Raw genomic sequence first — 16,724 nt, forward strand, 5'->3', positions numbered from 1 at the left:
CTTCCCGGCGGTGACCAGGTATCTAAATAAATTAATGCGCCACTTAGTCACTGCTACAACTTGTCATATGGCAGCAGACGGGAAACAACCTCCCCCCCGCCATCTATTTTATCCCAAATATGGTATATCTGCCGAATGGAATACAGGACTAGCATTATAAATCACTTTTCTAAATCACTTGCCAAAATATAGAACCTTGGTTAGCCTCTCAGAATGCCCCTTCCCCCTTTGCCTTAGAATAACCACTTATATCTAGTCATTGTTTTTAGGTTTCTATTCTTAGGACCCACCCCAGAGGTTTTCTTTCCCTTGCTCTTCAGCTTTTCTCTCTCCTAAAAGACCTCGCCCTTGGTCGTCCATATTGGAGTTTTTTTTCTCATTATTAGAGTTATATTATAAAAATTGACTGCTAATTTGTCTGGACCGGATATTTGTTTTGCTTAGGATTCTTGTTATTGAGTTTTTCAATTGTCTTGGTCTCAGTTGCTTAGGGGTCTATTTACTAAGCAGTGTTAGGAGAAGCGAAAAGTGATAAGGTGCCAGCCAATCAGCTCCCAACTGTTATTTTTCAAACACAGCCTGTGAGATGACAGTTGGGAGCTGATTGGCTGGCACCTTATCACTTCTCCTAACACTACTTAGTAAATAGACCCTTTAATGTGATCTACTTAACTTTTTTTTAATTAAAAAAAATAATGAAAATACTGATCCAGCAAAATAGATTAACTCACCTGTGCAAGATTAAAGAAATCCAGAAGGCATGACCTGCTGCTGGTACTTGAGTTGAGAACCACTGATTTAGAGCCATGTAATGTACTAGTGCAAATGGATGTACTGGAGTTGATTGAAATGTGTGTTATGTAGTAATACTTACATTGTAACCTGTATACTTCCATTTACGGTGGACTGTATATGGCGGACTTATATCTCTACACATCTGAGACCAATTAGATGGATGCATTATACAGAGGTCAACAGAAAACAGATTTATGCCTTTGTCAGTGCTCTCTGCCCGTTACCAAGTACCTATTTTCCACAGTACAACAGAAACTGCATTGGAGGAGGGTGCAGGTAGACTAATTAGTGACACCGCTACTAAATCACTTCAGTCCTCTCGGCAAACCCAACAAAAAAGGGCATAACAAATAGAATGCTCAGGATACACAAATCTCAAAACGGAACTGGCCTAATTACAGTCGTTATGCTCAGTAATACATCGCACTAGAATTTCTCCTTAAACTTAAAGAACATTAGTGTCTGAAAGCCACAGTGTGAGACGCAGAAACACACTGTTACTGACTCTTTACGCATGGGTTGTTAGAAACAGACGCAGTTTCAGTCTCATGGTTAGGGATGCTACTAAGCATGGCCGGCACTGTTTATAATGGTGGCAAGCCAATGTCAGTCCTTCATGTGTCTGGCATATAACAGTATGTTTCTGTGTTTTCTGCAGAAGTTATACTAAGAACATAGCTATTGAAAACGGCAAAAATCATTTCTCCAGAGATTTAACTGTTGAAATTTCCATCTTAAATGACCGAATCTATTTATTTAGAAGCTCCAGCCCATTCGTAGAACAATAGGACTAACGTTCCAGGTATTATTTATAAACTGTTCCGCTGAGTGTTCTGACATAAACATACCCCCTATAACCAGCGTGGCGTGGTTATTATTTAATGGTATAAAGAAACATGGAAATAAAACTTCAGCCCCTTGCTAATGTTTACTGTGAAATACGATCCAATGAACTGGTTTTGGATGTCACTATTACGGGCCAGAGAATGGGGATCTCATCAGTCTCCATTACTGCACGCCCCCCGCCATAGAAACAACGCTCAATCTTCAAACCGACAGGATCTGACTGCTCTGTGCAAAACACGACATCATGTCTGCTGGATGATCTGTAGGCAGAACACGAGACCTGGCAGCGCGGCACAGCGCCAGACCCGGCAGTACGGCACAGCGCCAGACCTGGCAGCGCGGCACAGCGCCAGACCTGGCATCACGGCACAGCACCAGACCTGGCATCACGGCACAGCACCAGACCTGGCAGTGCGGCACAGCACCAGACCTGGCAGTGCGGCACAGCACCAGACCTGGCAGTACGGCACAGCGCCAGACCTAGCAGTATATAATTGGGTCTAGGTTTTTTTTTTTGAAAATTACCATTTTAATGAAAATATTTCAACATGTTTAAATTACAGAATATGAAACAACGTAAAGGCCATCAAAGAAGGAAGTCAGTGGACAGATTACACTTGTCTGAAGTCAGCGCTGAATGACGCAAACGTACTCTGTGAGCCCGGCTTAGCGAAACGCGTGACCAAAATAAAACGGAAGCGCTTGGCCAAATGCACCAAATACAGTTATATGGAGCATGAGCGGAGGACTCACTTCACTCCCAAATTGTCATTATTTGTTTTTTTTAGTCAATGTGTTATGGAAGCTCCCATCATGCTCTACTGCTGGGGAGAGATTACAGCAGAAGTAGACCTCCGATAGCTCTCTTGAACTACAAGTCTCAGTATGCCCAACTAAAGGCAATAATTATGTGCTTGGGACTGATTGCAGTTAGGATTCTGCCTCTTATCCCTCTATAATAGGCAGCAGTTAAATATAAAGTTCCACTATGTGGGTGCACTGATTATTTGGGAACCTCTAGAGGCCCCCCGTACAGACGTACTTAGGCAGCAGCAGGATAAAAAGGGGGCGATATTTGGCACAAATGTTTAACCCATATTTTGTGTCTTGGATTTTTGGGGATAAAACCCCTCAGCGCATTTTACCTTCTCTACTAAGAAATTAAATTTTTCTTTCTACACATAAAATACCAAAACAGAATGGCAACACCTAACGGGAGATTGCTCTGCACCCAGGATCCTTTGCAAACGCTGCTCGTGAATGTGGTCACTCCCAAATTTAAAGGGCACCTGTCATTTAGTAACATTGGAGGCTGCCATCTTGGGTTCCAATGTCCCTAAGACAGCAGCCTATTTATCCACTGGGAACCAGTCAAGTTACTGTGGCGGAATGTGTCTCGTTGACGTCATGGATTGTCTGTCAGTGATTGGCTTGTTAATAAGTTGCGCTATGATGAATATTGGTGGCTGCTATCAGTGTGCTGTATCCAGCGTGGGGTCCCCTCCCAGAATGCTTTGCTGTTACTTTTACGCAGCTTCCGAAACCAGGAAATCAATGTACATGATGGATATCTTGAATCCAGTCATGGCGGATCAGCTCACAAACCACCACTGTAGACCAGTAAAGGAGACTGTGCTTGGGGTGGGGTTTAATATAAGTACTATGGGGGTCTTCTGGTTAATAGTGCAAACACCACATTGCCTGAGCACTTTCATGGTGCCTTATAAATTGGAATCGGTGTGAGATTTATGCGATCAACCACATTATCCGTCTTTACGGAATCACTGAACACTCTTGTTGGGTGACAACATTTAGGGGAGTCTACTTTTGACTACATTCAATTATTCTGTAACCTATACTGAAATGTTCATTTCTTTTTTTTTTTTTTTAAACAGTAAAGGTGCCATTCCCTGTAACAATCAGGTGTGTATCTGCACTCTGGTTACCTGTATGAAGTGTGTTGGTTTTGCGATTCAAGCTACTATTAGAAAATGTAGTTTGCTTTTTGCTTTCACCATGGCAACCACAGTCATATGACTTTGATGTAGTGAGCAGGGAGGCTTTGGAAACGCAGCAAATGCCCCCCTCTTCCATCACATGACCAGTGAGATTTCTAAACGCTGCACAACATTGTGCAGTGTGGAAGCAGCAGGACTGGAGGTAATTACAGTAACGGCACTAATCCTACTAGTGGCGATTTGGGGGGAAAAAGGGGGGGCGTGGCTTAAAGGTAGCTGGGTGGGGTTTCGGCAGAATGTGGGTGTGTTTGGGGTGCTGGGCTTACATTGTAATGCAGTACACAGGGGGCCCTGAAACAGCAGGTAGGTGACCCTTCTCCACAGGACAACTGTACAAATGCTTTGCATGCGGTTCTCCAGCACAGACTGATTTTGCAAATGGACAAAGTTGTTATAGGAGAAAGTCCTGGAAAAACGACCGACGGCTTCATCTTATAAAAAGGCACAAAAAGTGATGTTTACAAAAAAAAAAAAAAAGATGTCTATGGGGGATTGACTGCACCTTCCAAGGTCAAACCTCTGTACCAGTAACACGTGACTGCAAATTAATAAGCGGAAATGCCCAATTCACCACACAGTCAAGGTAAGGTACTCCCATCGCTGAGGGATGCACAATCAAAACTACCACCAAACAATGTCACTCTCTCCAGGGTACAGGGGTAAAGCCTTTACCAGATGACCGGTCATACCAGAAAACTGGCGAGGCGACAAAATAAAAATATAAAGTATGCGGAGGTACTTTCTCTACGCCCCCTACAGTCACTGCCTACTGTAACATCCCACTGCGCACTCCCTAACTCCATACTGGCACAGCGGACGCTCAGGTGACCCCCCCACATCTCAAACCCATCCCGGTTATTATCCAGCCACCCTCTCATGTCACAATTCACGCCATCTATAATCTCTGCCCCTCCGCGTGGAGCCTGCGCACTCTGTGCAGCGCTAGAATTTACCATCATCATCATCACTTTGAGCTGTAGGACGAATGAGTCCAGGAACAAGATCTCAGCCCAGATCGGCTTGTTGGAGGCCACAGACTGTCGGAAGGCCGGGTGTAACAAAAAGGGGCCCCATCCGGCCATCCCACCAACCTACTAAGGGGCCAATGCTGACTGCTACAAAGTTCAAGGGGGGTAAGGTTAGCAGGGTGCAGGTAATAAATAGGATGTGCGAAATCTTAAGGGGTAATCAAGGTGCGCAGTCTGCAGGAAGGCGGGAAGCAGTCCCACGCCCCTCTCTAGTGCTGAGTCCTTAAACTCGGGGGGAGTATTTGGGATTCTTGGGGGCTTCGGTGAAGGACTTGAGTTCGTAGGGAATGCCGGTGTCCACCTCGATGGACTTGCGGGAGAACAGTAAGCGGATGTCTTCGTTGAGGTAAATCTTCCCAGACTTTGATCGCTGAAACCTGAAACATAGAGTTTTGTCACTCAGAGGATACAGAAGACATTTTGCCGCAGTAACCGTAAAACATTTTGGTGGCAAAGCCCTAGCGGGGCCAGTTTCCCCTGGGCCTGTAATAAGGACTATTCCCCACAGACATCTATATCCCTGTAATACAGACAGATACCTCAGCTACACAGCTGAAAGAGAATAAAGGGCCTGATTCAGACCCACTCGCGAGCGGCTGTCCGCTCGCAAGTGGGTCCATGGTGTGCACTGCACATGCGCACAACGGAGGGAGCTCCGTCGTGCGCATGCGCGAGACGCGACGAGCGAAGGACTTTCCTTCGCTCGTTGAGTCTGATCAAAGGGGGCGTGTTGTCGATGTTGATTTGACAGCACGCCCCCTTTGGTGGGCGTGCCGGGGGCGTGCCTCCCAGACGGGGGCGTTCCCAAGGGAACGCCGACCGTCAGAAGCCGGCCCCACTGAGATCACTAGTGATGTCAGTGGGAGTGATTTTGGTTCTGATAGAGCCAAAATCACTCCGGGCCTTGCGGTTGAGAAACTCAACCGCAGGCTTCGGCTCGCAGTGGTGATGGTCGCGATGGTCAAGACCATCGCGACCATCATCCTGCACGCTCGTATATGCTGTGGGTGGTGACCCACAGCTATACGAGCATCCAGGAGGACGCTCCATAATTATGGAGGTGGGCCCTGATTCAGAGCGAGCGCTCTGGTCAGAGCGTCCGGCTCTGAATCAGGGCCAAAATCCAGGGACTCAAATCACCAGCAGGCGGCAAAACAGACAAATCAGGTGGATCTGGCGCCCGGCTGACGCTGCTGTATTGCGCCAATTACTGTCACACTGCAAGAGTCCTGGATGATGATTAAATAGAGACTGATCACCTGTACACAGCGCACTGGAAGCACAGTACAGAATGTAACATGTATCCGCCGTCTGTGCGCAATGGAGGCAGCCGTGTGTTTCTGGGCCTATGTCCATGCACTAGGAACCAGGGACACCACAGAGGCCACGTATAATGCACGTGGTACAGACTGATCCATTATACACGCGTAGCTTATCTAAGCCTCGGAGGTGTTACTGCTTCGTAGTGTGTGGCTGCATGGAATATCCCCCACTGTGTCAGGACCACGGTGCACATAAATGAAAAAAAAACATTAATTCATAATAAAAATGATGAATATTACAGTCCTGAACGGGTACTTTCCCCGGTCACACACACAATGGCGGTGCCGGAGGTGCCTGGTGTCTGAGATCCCTTTTAAAGCTGTACGGCCACCTAGTAAAAAGAGCAGGGAAGACCTAAAGACCGTGGCCTGTGATTGGTTCTCACGCTCGCGCTTCACTCTGGCCCCATTTAAACTGTATTGCGGTTCCTGGGCCTGATTCAGACCCGGACGCTGTGCTGCGCTCGCATTGAGTGATTTTTCGCAATCTGCGCATGAGTCGCAATGCGCGTGCGCAAATCAGTCATTGCGATGGGAAAGTGCTCGCCCGTAGCCCGCAGTCGGCCCGCTATTTTGAGTGACAGATAGTGCCGTTTGTGGGTGGTAACAGGGGAAGGTGATTGAAAACGGGTGTGTGGATGTATGAACGCAGGCGTGCCCAACCGTCAGAACGGCGTTTAATGGGTGTGCATAATTAGCAAAGTTGCGTCATTACACAAGTGACTGGGTTGTATTTTAGCCTGAACTGCTCGCAATTTTTCTGGTGGGAAAAGGCTACCACAAGCGCTGCGAGCAGCTCCGATGGCTCTCGATGTTCCCGATTAATCCTACAACTGCCGGAGATGACGTGTGTTGCGAGTGGCAAAGGGGCGTCTTTATACAGGTGCGAGCACATAGTGCGCCCGCTCGCTATTACTTAGTGGGCGGCTTTACGCGACGCAGTGCGAGCGCATGATTTAAATAGCCGGCCCCTTTTAGCCAGCGAGCGGCCGCAAATAGCGCCCCTGTCTGAATCAGGCCCTCTGTACGGGATGTCGTCGCAATGTCAGCATCTGCAGCATGCCGACATGTTCACAATATTGACATGTGAATTGCCAACTTTCAGCACGGACCGCTAGCGACGGGTTATGGACCGGGTGGGGTGTGGGGGGGGGAGAATTACTCATTCATACCGCTGAAAGCGACACAGGGTCTGCCAGAAATCATCCTGACGTCACCGCCGGACACAGAAGACACCGCTGCAGCCGGCGCACACGTCGTACCAGGTGTTTCACCACTAGATCATCAGACACGTGTTGTCGACATTCTAATCATGTAGTTATTGCATCAGTGTCGACATGATGAATGCCAATATGCCAAGCATGTCGACATTGTGACGATGTCGACAGAATATACCACACCCATTACAGACCTGCCCGAGCCCTGTGAGAAAGGACTACATGTATCAGCCCTCTGGGTTCCGGTATTAGCCCTTACTACGTGGAAGAAAAATAGCGCCAAATCCTCTTCCGCCTATAATTAATGAGCCGCACCCAGAGACGGAGCGGCGTGACGCACTCACCTCAGGTGCATAAGGTAGCACAGGATCCTCTTGGCTTTATCCTTAGCAGCGCTATCCTGACCGTCACCCTCCCCGTCGTTCTCCTGCACCGGCACCAGGAAGATGCGGTGACGCAGGAAGGTCACGTGATTTGCTGGCATGTCTGTGAAGTCATACGTGACGAGGAACATCTTCACCACCGTCTTGTTGGGGTTAAATAAGGTCTGGAAAGGAAGCAGAGCGAAGACTTTCAGGTGACGCACAGGAAGCCATGGAAATACGCACAGCGCACGGACGACGCTCCAGATCTGCTCTGCGCATCAGACTTTGTACGGTCAGATCTGCAGACTGGGACGTCTAGGGCGCAGTTTACCACCTGTGGCTCTGCACCGACTTTGTGTTTCTGAACCACAAATCCCAGGATGCCCTGCCAGTCAGTGGTTGCTAGGGGATGCTGGGATTTCTAGTTCTGCCAGAGCCTGAGGGCAACATAATAAGTATATATCAGGGACACAGAATAATGGTGGGTGAGGGAGGGGAATGGCATACAATTTATATTTAGAATGATCTTAAATTATTTTACATTTTAACGAACGTTTAATAGATTACGTTTTTTTGGGGGGGTTTTGGGGGGGGTACGAGAATATTTTTAATATCATATACTATTGTTAAGGAGTCTTGTTTTGTACCCCTGGCAGTTAAGGGGTTAATCTTAGAATCCTGTCAGCGGGGGTCGTACAGAATAGGGGAAATGAATACGGAGTGCATTAGAGGAACAGCGCATGTGCGACAGGCACAGGATCCAATTATAACAGGAATCCGTAGCAGCGGACGGCTGTAGACTAAGATGGTCGTACAGATGTCACTGATCTATGCCGTCTTACTGACGTGACCGGCTTCAGCCCACTCTGCATTGTCACACAAGGACTAACCTCATCCTGTACATTCACATATCAATAACTAAACATCACTGACATCAAGTGGAGACAATCTGTACTGCAAGTTAGACAAAGGAGTAGAGAACGGCCCCCCCTGGAAATAGATCTTGTGAATTAGAGGCTTGATTACAAAGCATGCTGGGGAATGTCATTCTATAAGAGATTGCAATATAAGAAATAACTTCCACGTGCTGTTAAAATAGACCCCTTAACAAGACACAGTGGAGGCAATCTTCATAGGCTGAATCAGTATTTATTACAATGCAGCCCATCAACTCAATATTCTCTTCCAGCACAGAGGGCACCAGTCACACACATCATTAGTGTATGGATAGGCTGCATTCTCAGTGATGTCACTGGTTCCTAGTGACTGGATAGGCTGCATTCTCAGTGATGTCACTGGTTCCTAGTGACTGGATAGGCTGCATTCTCAGTGATGTCACTGGCTCCTAGTGACTGTATAGGCTGCATTCTCAGTGATGTCACTGGTTCCTAGTGACTGTATAGGCTGCATTCTCAGTGATGTCACTGGCTCCTAGTGACTGCATAGGCTGGATTCTCAGTGATATCACTGGTTTGTAGTGACTATATAGGCTGCACTCTGTGATGTTACTGGTCCCTAGTGAATGGATAGGATACATTCTCAGTGATGTCACTGATGCCTAGTGAATGGATAGGTTGCATTCTCAGTGATGTCACTAGCTCCTAGTGAATGGTTAGGCTGCATTATCAGTGATGTCACTGGCTCCTAGTGAATGGATAGGCTGTATTCACAGTGATGTCACTGGCTCCTAGTGAATGGATAGGCTGTATTCTCAGTGATGTCACTGGCTCCTAGTGAATGGTTAGGCTGCATTCTCAGTGGTCAGAAAAGAAAGGGTGTAACACTCTGGGTGCAAAACTCTACAGCTATTAGGAAATAAGTTAGGGTCCTATCACCAAAAGTGGACCAATAAATTAAAATATACACAAAGATAAGCTGAGTATAAATATAGAGTGCTGTAAGACTAAAAAGACTGGAGAATAAGAAAGATAAAATCAATACTCATTTATTATGAAGTAAAACAATGGATCATATCATAACACATAAATTACCCCTCCAATGGGGAAGGAATAAAATGAAGAATGTGGTGCTAATTCCACAAAATGACAATCATCAAAAGTTATAAAAAAGTATAAATAATGCAAATCCCATGTACATATTCACCCTTGAGCAGGTGAGTAATCAAAATAGACAGTATAGTGGGAAAAAAATAAGTGGCAAAACATACCCATTGAATAAGCACTGGGATCCCTTGGTAACCGGTCATTGGATAATCCAGAATCTTCTAAGGGGTCATACATAGTGTCCCAAAGCTTACAAAAGGGTGTCCTTGTTCCTGGTCTATGGTCGGTGCAGGCACCCAGCGCTGGATGTCTCCAGAGACCAGGAACAAGGACAGTGATGTCACTGGTCCCTTTTTTATAATTCGTGATTGTCATTTTGTGGAATTAGCACCACATTCTTCATTTTATACCTTCCCCATTGGAGGGGTAATTTTGTGTTATGATATGATCCATTGTTTTACTTCATAATAAATGAGTATTGATTTTATCTTTCTTATTCTTCAGTCTTTTTAGTCTTACAGCACTCTATATTTATACTCAGAGCTTTGGTGGAATTTGTTTATTTTTGTGTATATTTGCACTCTCAGTGATGTCACTGGTTCCTAGTTACTGGATAGGCTGCATATTCAGTGATATCACTGTCTCCTAGTGACTGGATAGGCTGCATTCTCAGTGATGTCACTGGCTCCTAGTGAATAGATAGGCTGCATTCTCAGTGATGTCACTGGCTCCTAGTGAATGGATAGGCTGCATTCTCAGTGATGTCACTGGCTCCTAGTGAATGGATAGGCTGCATACTCAGTGATGTCACTGGTTCCTAGTTACTGGATAGGCTGCATATTCAGTGATATCACTGTCTCCTAGTGACTGGATAGGCTGCATTCTCAGTGATGTCACTGGCCCCTAGTGACTGGATAGGCTGCATTCTCAGTGATGTCACTGGCTCCTAGTGAATGGATAGGCTGCATTCTCAGTGATGTCACTGGTTCCTAGTGCAGTGCTTCCCAAATGGGCGCCTTGGGTTGGTGGTCCAGTAGCTAATAAAATTATTTTTAGTCAGTGTAATAGGCAAAACCAGTGCTATTGGCTGCCAATCAAAAAATATATGGACAGAAAGAAGTGCAGCTCTGGCAACCACCACATAACTGAACCTAAGGGTGACAAATAAGTACAATTTAATTCCTCAATAAGAAACTTTTGTCCCATGAGTGCCGTGAAAAAAAAATGCTGATACTCTAGGGCACCGTGAATCGATAAAGTTTGGGAACGACTGTTCTAGTGAATGGATAGGTTGCTTTCCCAGTGATGTCACTGTTCCTTAGTCAATTGTTAGGCTGCATTCTCAGTGATGTCACTGGCTCCTAGTGAATGGATAGGCTGCATTCTCAGTGATGTCACTGGCTCCTAGTGAATAGATAGGCTGCATTCTCAGTGATGTCACTGGCTCCTAGTGAATGAATAGCCTGCATTCTCAGTGATGTCATTGGTTCCTAGTGCAGTGCTTCCCAAATGGGCGCCTTGGGTTGGTGGTCCAGTAGCTAATAAAATTATTTTTAGTCAGTGTAATAGGCAAAACCAGTGCTATTGGCTGCCAATCAAAAAATATATGGACAGATTGAAGTGCAGCTCTGGCAACCACCACATAACTGAACCTAAGGGTGACAAATAAGTACAATTTAATTCCTCAATAAGAAACTTTTGTCCCATGGGTGCCGTGGAAAAAAAATGCTGATACTCTAGGGCACCGTGAATCGATAAAATTTGGGAACGACTGTTCTAGTGAATCGATAGGTTGCTTTCCCAGTGATGTCACTGGTTCCTTAGTGAATTGTTAGGCTGCATTCTCAGTGATGTCACTGGCTCCTAGTGAATGGATAGGCTGCATTCTCAGTGATGTCACTGGCTCCTAGTGAATGGATAGGCTGCATTCTCAGTGATATCACTGGCTCCCAGTGACTGGATAGGCTGCATTCTCAGTGATGTCCCTGGCTCCTAGTGACTGGATAGGCTGCATTCTCAGTGATGTCACTGGCCCCTAGTGAATGGATAGGCTGCATTCTCAGTGATGTCACTGGCTCCTAGTGAATGAATAGCCTGCATTCTCAGTGATGTCACTGGTTCCTAGTGCAGTGCTTCCCAAATGGGCGCCTTGGGTTGGTGGTCCAGTAGCTAATAAAATTATTTTTAGTCAGTGTAATAGGCAAAACCAGTGCTATTGGCTGCCAATCAAAAAATATATGGACAGAAAGAAGTGCAGCTCTGGCAACCACCACATAACTGAACCTAAGGGTGACAAATAAGTACAATTTAATTCCTCAATAAGAAACTTTTGTCCCATGAGTGCCGTGAAAAAAAAATGCTGATACTCTAGGGCACCGTGAATCGATAAAGTTTGGGAACGACTGTTCTAGTGAATGGATAGGTTGCTTTCCCAGTGATGTCACTGTTCCTTAGTCAATTGTTAGGCTGCATTCTCAGTGATGTCACTGGCTCCTAGTGAATGGATAGGCTGCATTCTCAGTGATGTCACTGGCTCCTAGTGAATAGATAGGCTGCATTCTCAGTGATGTCACTGGCTCCTAGTGAATGAATAGCCTGCATTCTCAGTGATGTCACTGGTTCCTAGTGACTGGATAGGCTGCATTCTCAGTGATGTCACTGGCTCCTAGTGACTGGATAGGCTGCATTCTCAGTGATATCACTGGTTCCCAGTGACTGGATAGGCTGCATTCTCAGTGATATCACTGGTTCCCAGTGACTGGATAGGCTGCATTCTCAGTGATGTCACTGGCCCCTAGTGACTGGATAGGCTGCATTCTCAGTGATGTCACTGGCTCCTAGTGAATGAATAGCCTGCATTCTCAGTGATGTCATTGGTTCCTAGTGCAGTGCTTCCCAAATGGGCGCCTTGGGTTGGTGGTCCAGTAGCTAATAAAATTATTTTTAGTCAGTGTAATAGGCAAAACCAGTGCTATTGGCTGCCAATCAAAAAATATATGGACAGATTGAAGTGCAGCTCTGGCAACCACCACATAACTGAACCTAAGGGTGACAAATAAGTACAATTTAATTCCTCAATAAGAAACTTTTGTCCCATGGGTGCCGTGGAAAAAAAATGCTGATACTCTAGGGCACCGTGAATCGATAAAATTTGGGAACGACTGTTCTAGTGAATCGATAGGTTGCTTTCCCAGTGATGTCACTGGTTCCTTAGTGAATTGTTAGGCTGCATTCTCAGTGATGTCACTGGCTCCTAGTGAATGGATAGGCTGCATTCTCAGTGATGTCACTGGCTCCTAGTGACTGGATAGGCTGCATTCTCAGTGATATCACTGGTTCCCAGTGACTGGATAGGCTGCATTCTCAGTGATATCACTGGTTCCCAGTGACTGGATAGGCTGCATTCTCAGTGATGTCACTGGCTCCTAGTGAATGGATAGGCTGCATTCTCAGTGATGTCACTGGCTCCTAGTGACTGGATAGGCTGCATTCTCAGTGATATCACTGGTTCCCAGTGACTGGATAGGCTGCATTCTCAGTGATATCACTGGTTCCCAGTGACTGGATAGGCTGCATTCTCAGTGATGTCACTGGCCCCTAGTGAATGGATAGGCTGTATTCTCAGTGATGTCACTGGCTCCTAGTGAATGAATAGCCTGCATTCTCAGTGATGTCATTGGTTCCTAGTGCAGTGCTTCCCAAATGGGCGCCTTGGGTTGGTGGTCCAGTAGCTAATAAAATTATTTTTAGTCAGTGTAATAGGCAAAACCAGTGCTATTGGCTGCCAATCAAAAAATATATGGACAGATTGAAGTGCAGCTCTGGCAACCACCACATAACTGAACCTAAGGGTGACAAATAAGTACAATTTAATTCCTCAATAAGAAACTTTTGTCCCATGGGTGCCGTGGAAAAAAAATGCTGATACTCTAGGGCACCGTGAATCGATAAAATTTGGGAACGACTGTTCTAGTGAATCGATAGGTTGCTTTCCCAGTGATGTCACTGGTTCCTTAGTGAATTGTTAGGCTGCATTCTCAGTGATGTCACTGGCTCCTAGTGAATGGATAGGCTGCATTCTCAGTGATGTCACTGGCTCCTAGTGAATGGATAGGCTGCATTCTCAGTGATATCACTGGCTCCCAGTGACTGGATAGGCTGCATTCTCAGTGATGTCCCTGGCTCCTAGTGACTGGATAGGCTGCATTCTCAGTGATGTCACTGGCCCCTAGTGAATGGATAGGCTGCATTCTCAGTGATGTCACTGGCTCCTAGTGAATGAATAGCCTGCATTCTCAGTGATGTCACTGGTTCCTAGTGCAGTGCTTCCCAAATGGGCGCCTTGGGTTGGTGGTCCAGTAGCTAATAAAATTATTTTTAGTCAGTGTAATAGGCAAAACCAGTGCTATTGGCTGCCAATCAAAAAATATATGGACAGAAAGAAGTGCAGCTCTGGCAACCACCACATAACTGAACCTAAGGGTGACAAATAAGTACAATTTAATTCCTCAATAAGAAACTTTTGTCCCATGAGTGCCGTGAAAAAAAAATGCTGATACTCTAGGGCACCGTGAATCGATAAAGTTTGGGAACGACTGTTCTAGTGAATGGATAGGTTGCTTTCCCAGTGATGTCACTGTTCCTTAGTCAATTGTTAGGCTGCATTCTCAGTGATGTCACTGGCTCCTAGTGAATGGATAGGCTGCATTCTCAGTGATGTCACTGGCTCCTAGTGAATAGATAGGCTGCATTCTCAGTGATGTCACTGGCTCCTAGTGAATGAATAGCCTGCATTCTCAGTGATGTCATTGGTTCCTAGTGCAGTGCTTCCCAAATGGGCGCCTTGGGTTGGTGGTCCAGTAGCTAATAAAATTATTTTTAGTCAGTGTAATAGGCAAAACCAGTGCTATTGGCTGCCAATCAAAAAATATATGGACAGATTGAAGTGCAGCTCTGGCAACCACCACATAACTGAACCTAAGGGTGACAAATAAGTACAATTTAATTCCTCAATAAGAAACTTTTGTCCCATGGGTGCCGTGGAAAAAAAATGCTGATACTCTAGGGCACCGTGAATCGATAAAATTTGGGAACGACTGTTCTAGTGAATCGATAGGTTGCTTTCCCAGTGATGTCACTGGTTCCTTAGTGAATTGTTAGGCTGCATTCTCAGTGATGTCACTGGCTCCTAGTGAATGGATAGGCTGCATTCTCAGTGATGTCACTGGCTCCTAGTGAATGGATAGGCTGCATTCTCAGTGATATCACTGGTTCCCAGTGACTGGATAGGCTGCATTCTCAGTGATGTCCCTGGCTCCTAGTGAATGGATAGGCTGCATTCTCAGTGATGTCACTGGCTCCTAGTGAATGGATAGGCTGCATTCTCAGTGATGTCACTGGCTCCTAGTGAATGGATAGGCTGCATTCTCAGTGATATCACTGGCTCCCAGTGACTGGATAGGCTGCATTCTCAGTGATGTCCCTGGCTCCTAGTGAATGGATAGGCTGCATTCTCAGTGATGTCACTGGCTCCTAGTGACTGGATAGGCTGCATTCTCAGTGATATCACTGGTTCCCAGTGACTGGATAGGCTGCATTCTCAGTGATATCACTGGTTCCCAGTGACTGGATAGGCTGCATTCTCAGTGATGTCACTGGCTCCTAGTGAATGGATAGGCTGCATTCTCAGTGATGTCACTGGCTCCTAGTGACTGGATAGGCTGCATTCTCAGTGATATCACTGGTTCCCAGTGACTGGATAGGCTGCATTCTCAGTGATATCACTGGTTCCCAGTGACTGGATAGGCTGCATTCTCAGTGATGTCACTGGCCCCTAGTGAATGGATAGGCTGCATTCTCAGTGATGTCACTGGCTCCTAGTGAATGAATAGCCTGCATTCTCAGTGATGTCATTGGTTCCTAGTGCAGTGCTTCCCAAATGGGCGCCTTGGGTTGGTGGTCCAGTAGCTAATAAAATTATTTTTAGTCAGTGTAATAGGCAAAACCAGTGCTATTGGCTGCCAATCAAAAAATATATGGACAGATTGAAGTGCAGCTCTGGCAACCACCACATAACTGAACCTAAGGGTGACAAATAAGTACAATTTAATTCCTCAATAAGAAACTTTTGTCCCATGGGTGCCGTGGAAAAAAAATGCTGATACTCTAGGGCACCGTGAATCGATAAAATTTGGGAACGACTGTTCTAGTGAATCGATAGGTTGCTTTCCCAGTGATGTCACTGGTTCCTTAGTGAATTGTTAGGCTGCATTCTCAGTGATGTCACTGGCTCCTAGTGAATGGATAGGCTGCATTCTCAGTGATGTCACTGGCTCCTAGTGAATGGATAGGCTGCATTCTCAGTGATATCACTGGCTCCCAGTGACTGGATAGGCTGCATTCTCAGTGATGTCCCTGGCTCCTAGTGACTGGATAGGCTGCATTCTCAGTGATGTCACTGGCCCCTAGTGAATGGATAGGCTGCATTCTCAGTGATGTCACTGGCTCCTAGTGAATGAATAGCCTGCATTCTCAGTGATGTCACTGGTTCCTAGTGCAGTGCTTCCCAAATGGGCGCCTTGGGTTGGTGGTCCAGTAGCTAATAAAATTATTTTTAGTCAGTGTAATAGGCAAAACCAGTGCTATTGGCTGCCAATCAAAAAATATATGGACAGAAAGAAGTGCAGCTCTGGCAACCACCACATAACTGAACCTAAGGGTGACAAATAAGTACAATTTAATTCCTCAATAAGAAACTTTTGTCCCATGAGTGCCGTGAAAAAAAAATGCTGATACTCTAGGGCACCGTGAATCGATAAAGTTTGGGAACGACTGTTCTAGTGAATGGATAGGTTGCTTTCCCAGTGATGTCACTGTTCCTTAGTCAATTGTTAGGCTGCATTCTCAGTGATGTCACTGGCTCCTAGTGAATGGATAGGCTGCATTCTCAGTGATGTCACTGGCTCCTAGTGAATAGATAGGCTGCATTCTCAGTGATGTCACTGGCTCCTAGTGAATGAATAGCCTGCATTCTCAGTGATGTCACTGGTTCCTAGTGCAGTGCTTCCCAAATGGGCGCCTTGGGTTGGTGGTCCAGTAGCTAATAAAATTATTTTTAGTCAGTGTAATAG

At 45.9% G+C, this 16,724-nt stretch overlaps 1 protein-coding gene across 3 annotated transcripts in view; it reads right to left on the reverse strand.

Annotated features, from left to right (window-relative positions):
* Positions 1-632: 632 nt before the first annotated feature.
* ATOSB (atos homolog B) overlaps positions 633-16,724 on the reverse strand; it is a 111,841-nt gene continuing 95,749 nt past the window's right edge. For all 3 annotated transcript variants that reach the window (XM_088453618.1, XM_088453619.1, XM_088453620.1), the window contains exons 8-9: positions 7,571-7,773; positions 633-5,064 (exon numbers count right to left, since the gene is read on the reverse strand). In XM_088453618.1, coding sequence (XP_088309744.1) covers positions 4,911-5,064; positions 7,571-7,773 — 357 coding nt within the window. In that variant the 3' untranslated portion in view covers positions 633-4,910. The remainder of the gene's footprint in view (positions 5,065-7,570; positions 7,774-16,724) is intronic.

This window comes from Taudactylus pleione, unplaced genomic scaffold (assembly GCF_031769625.1).
Source record: "Taudactylus pleione unplaced genomic scaffold, aTauple2 ptg000584l, whole genome shotgun sequence".
Taxonomy (NCBI): Eukaryota; Metazoa; Chordata; class Amphibia; order Anura; family Myobatrachidae; genus Taudactylus; species Taudactylus pleione.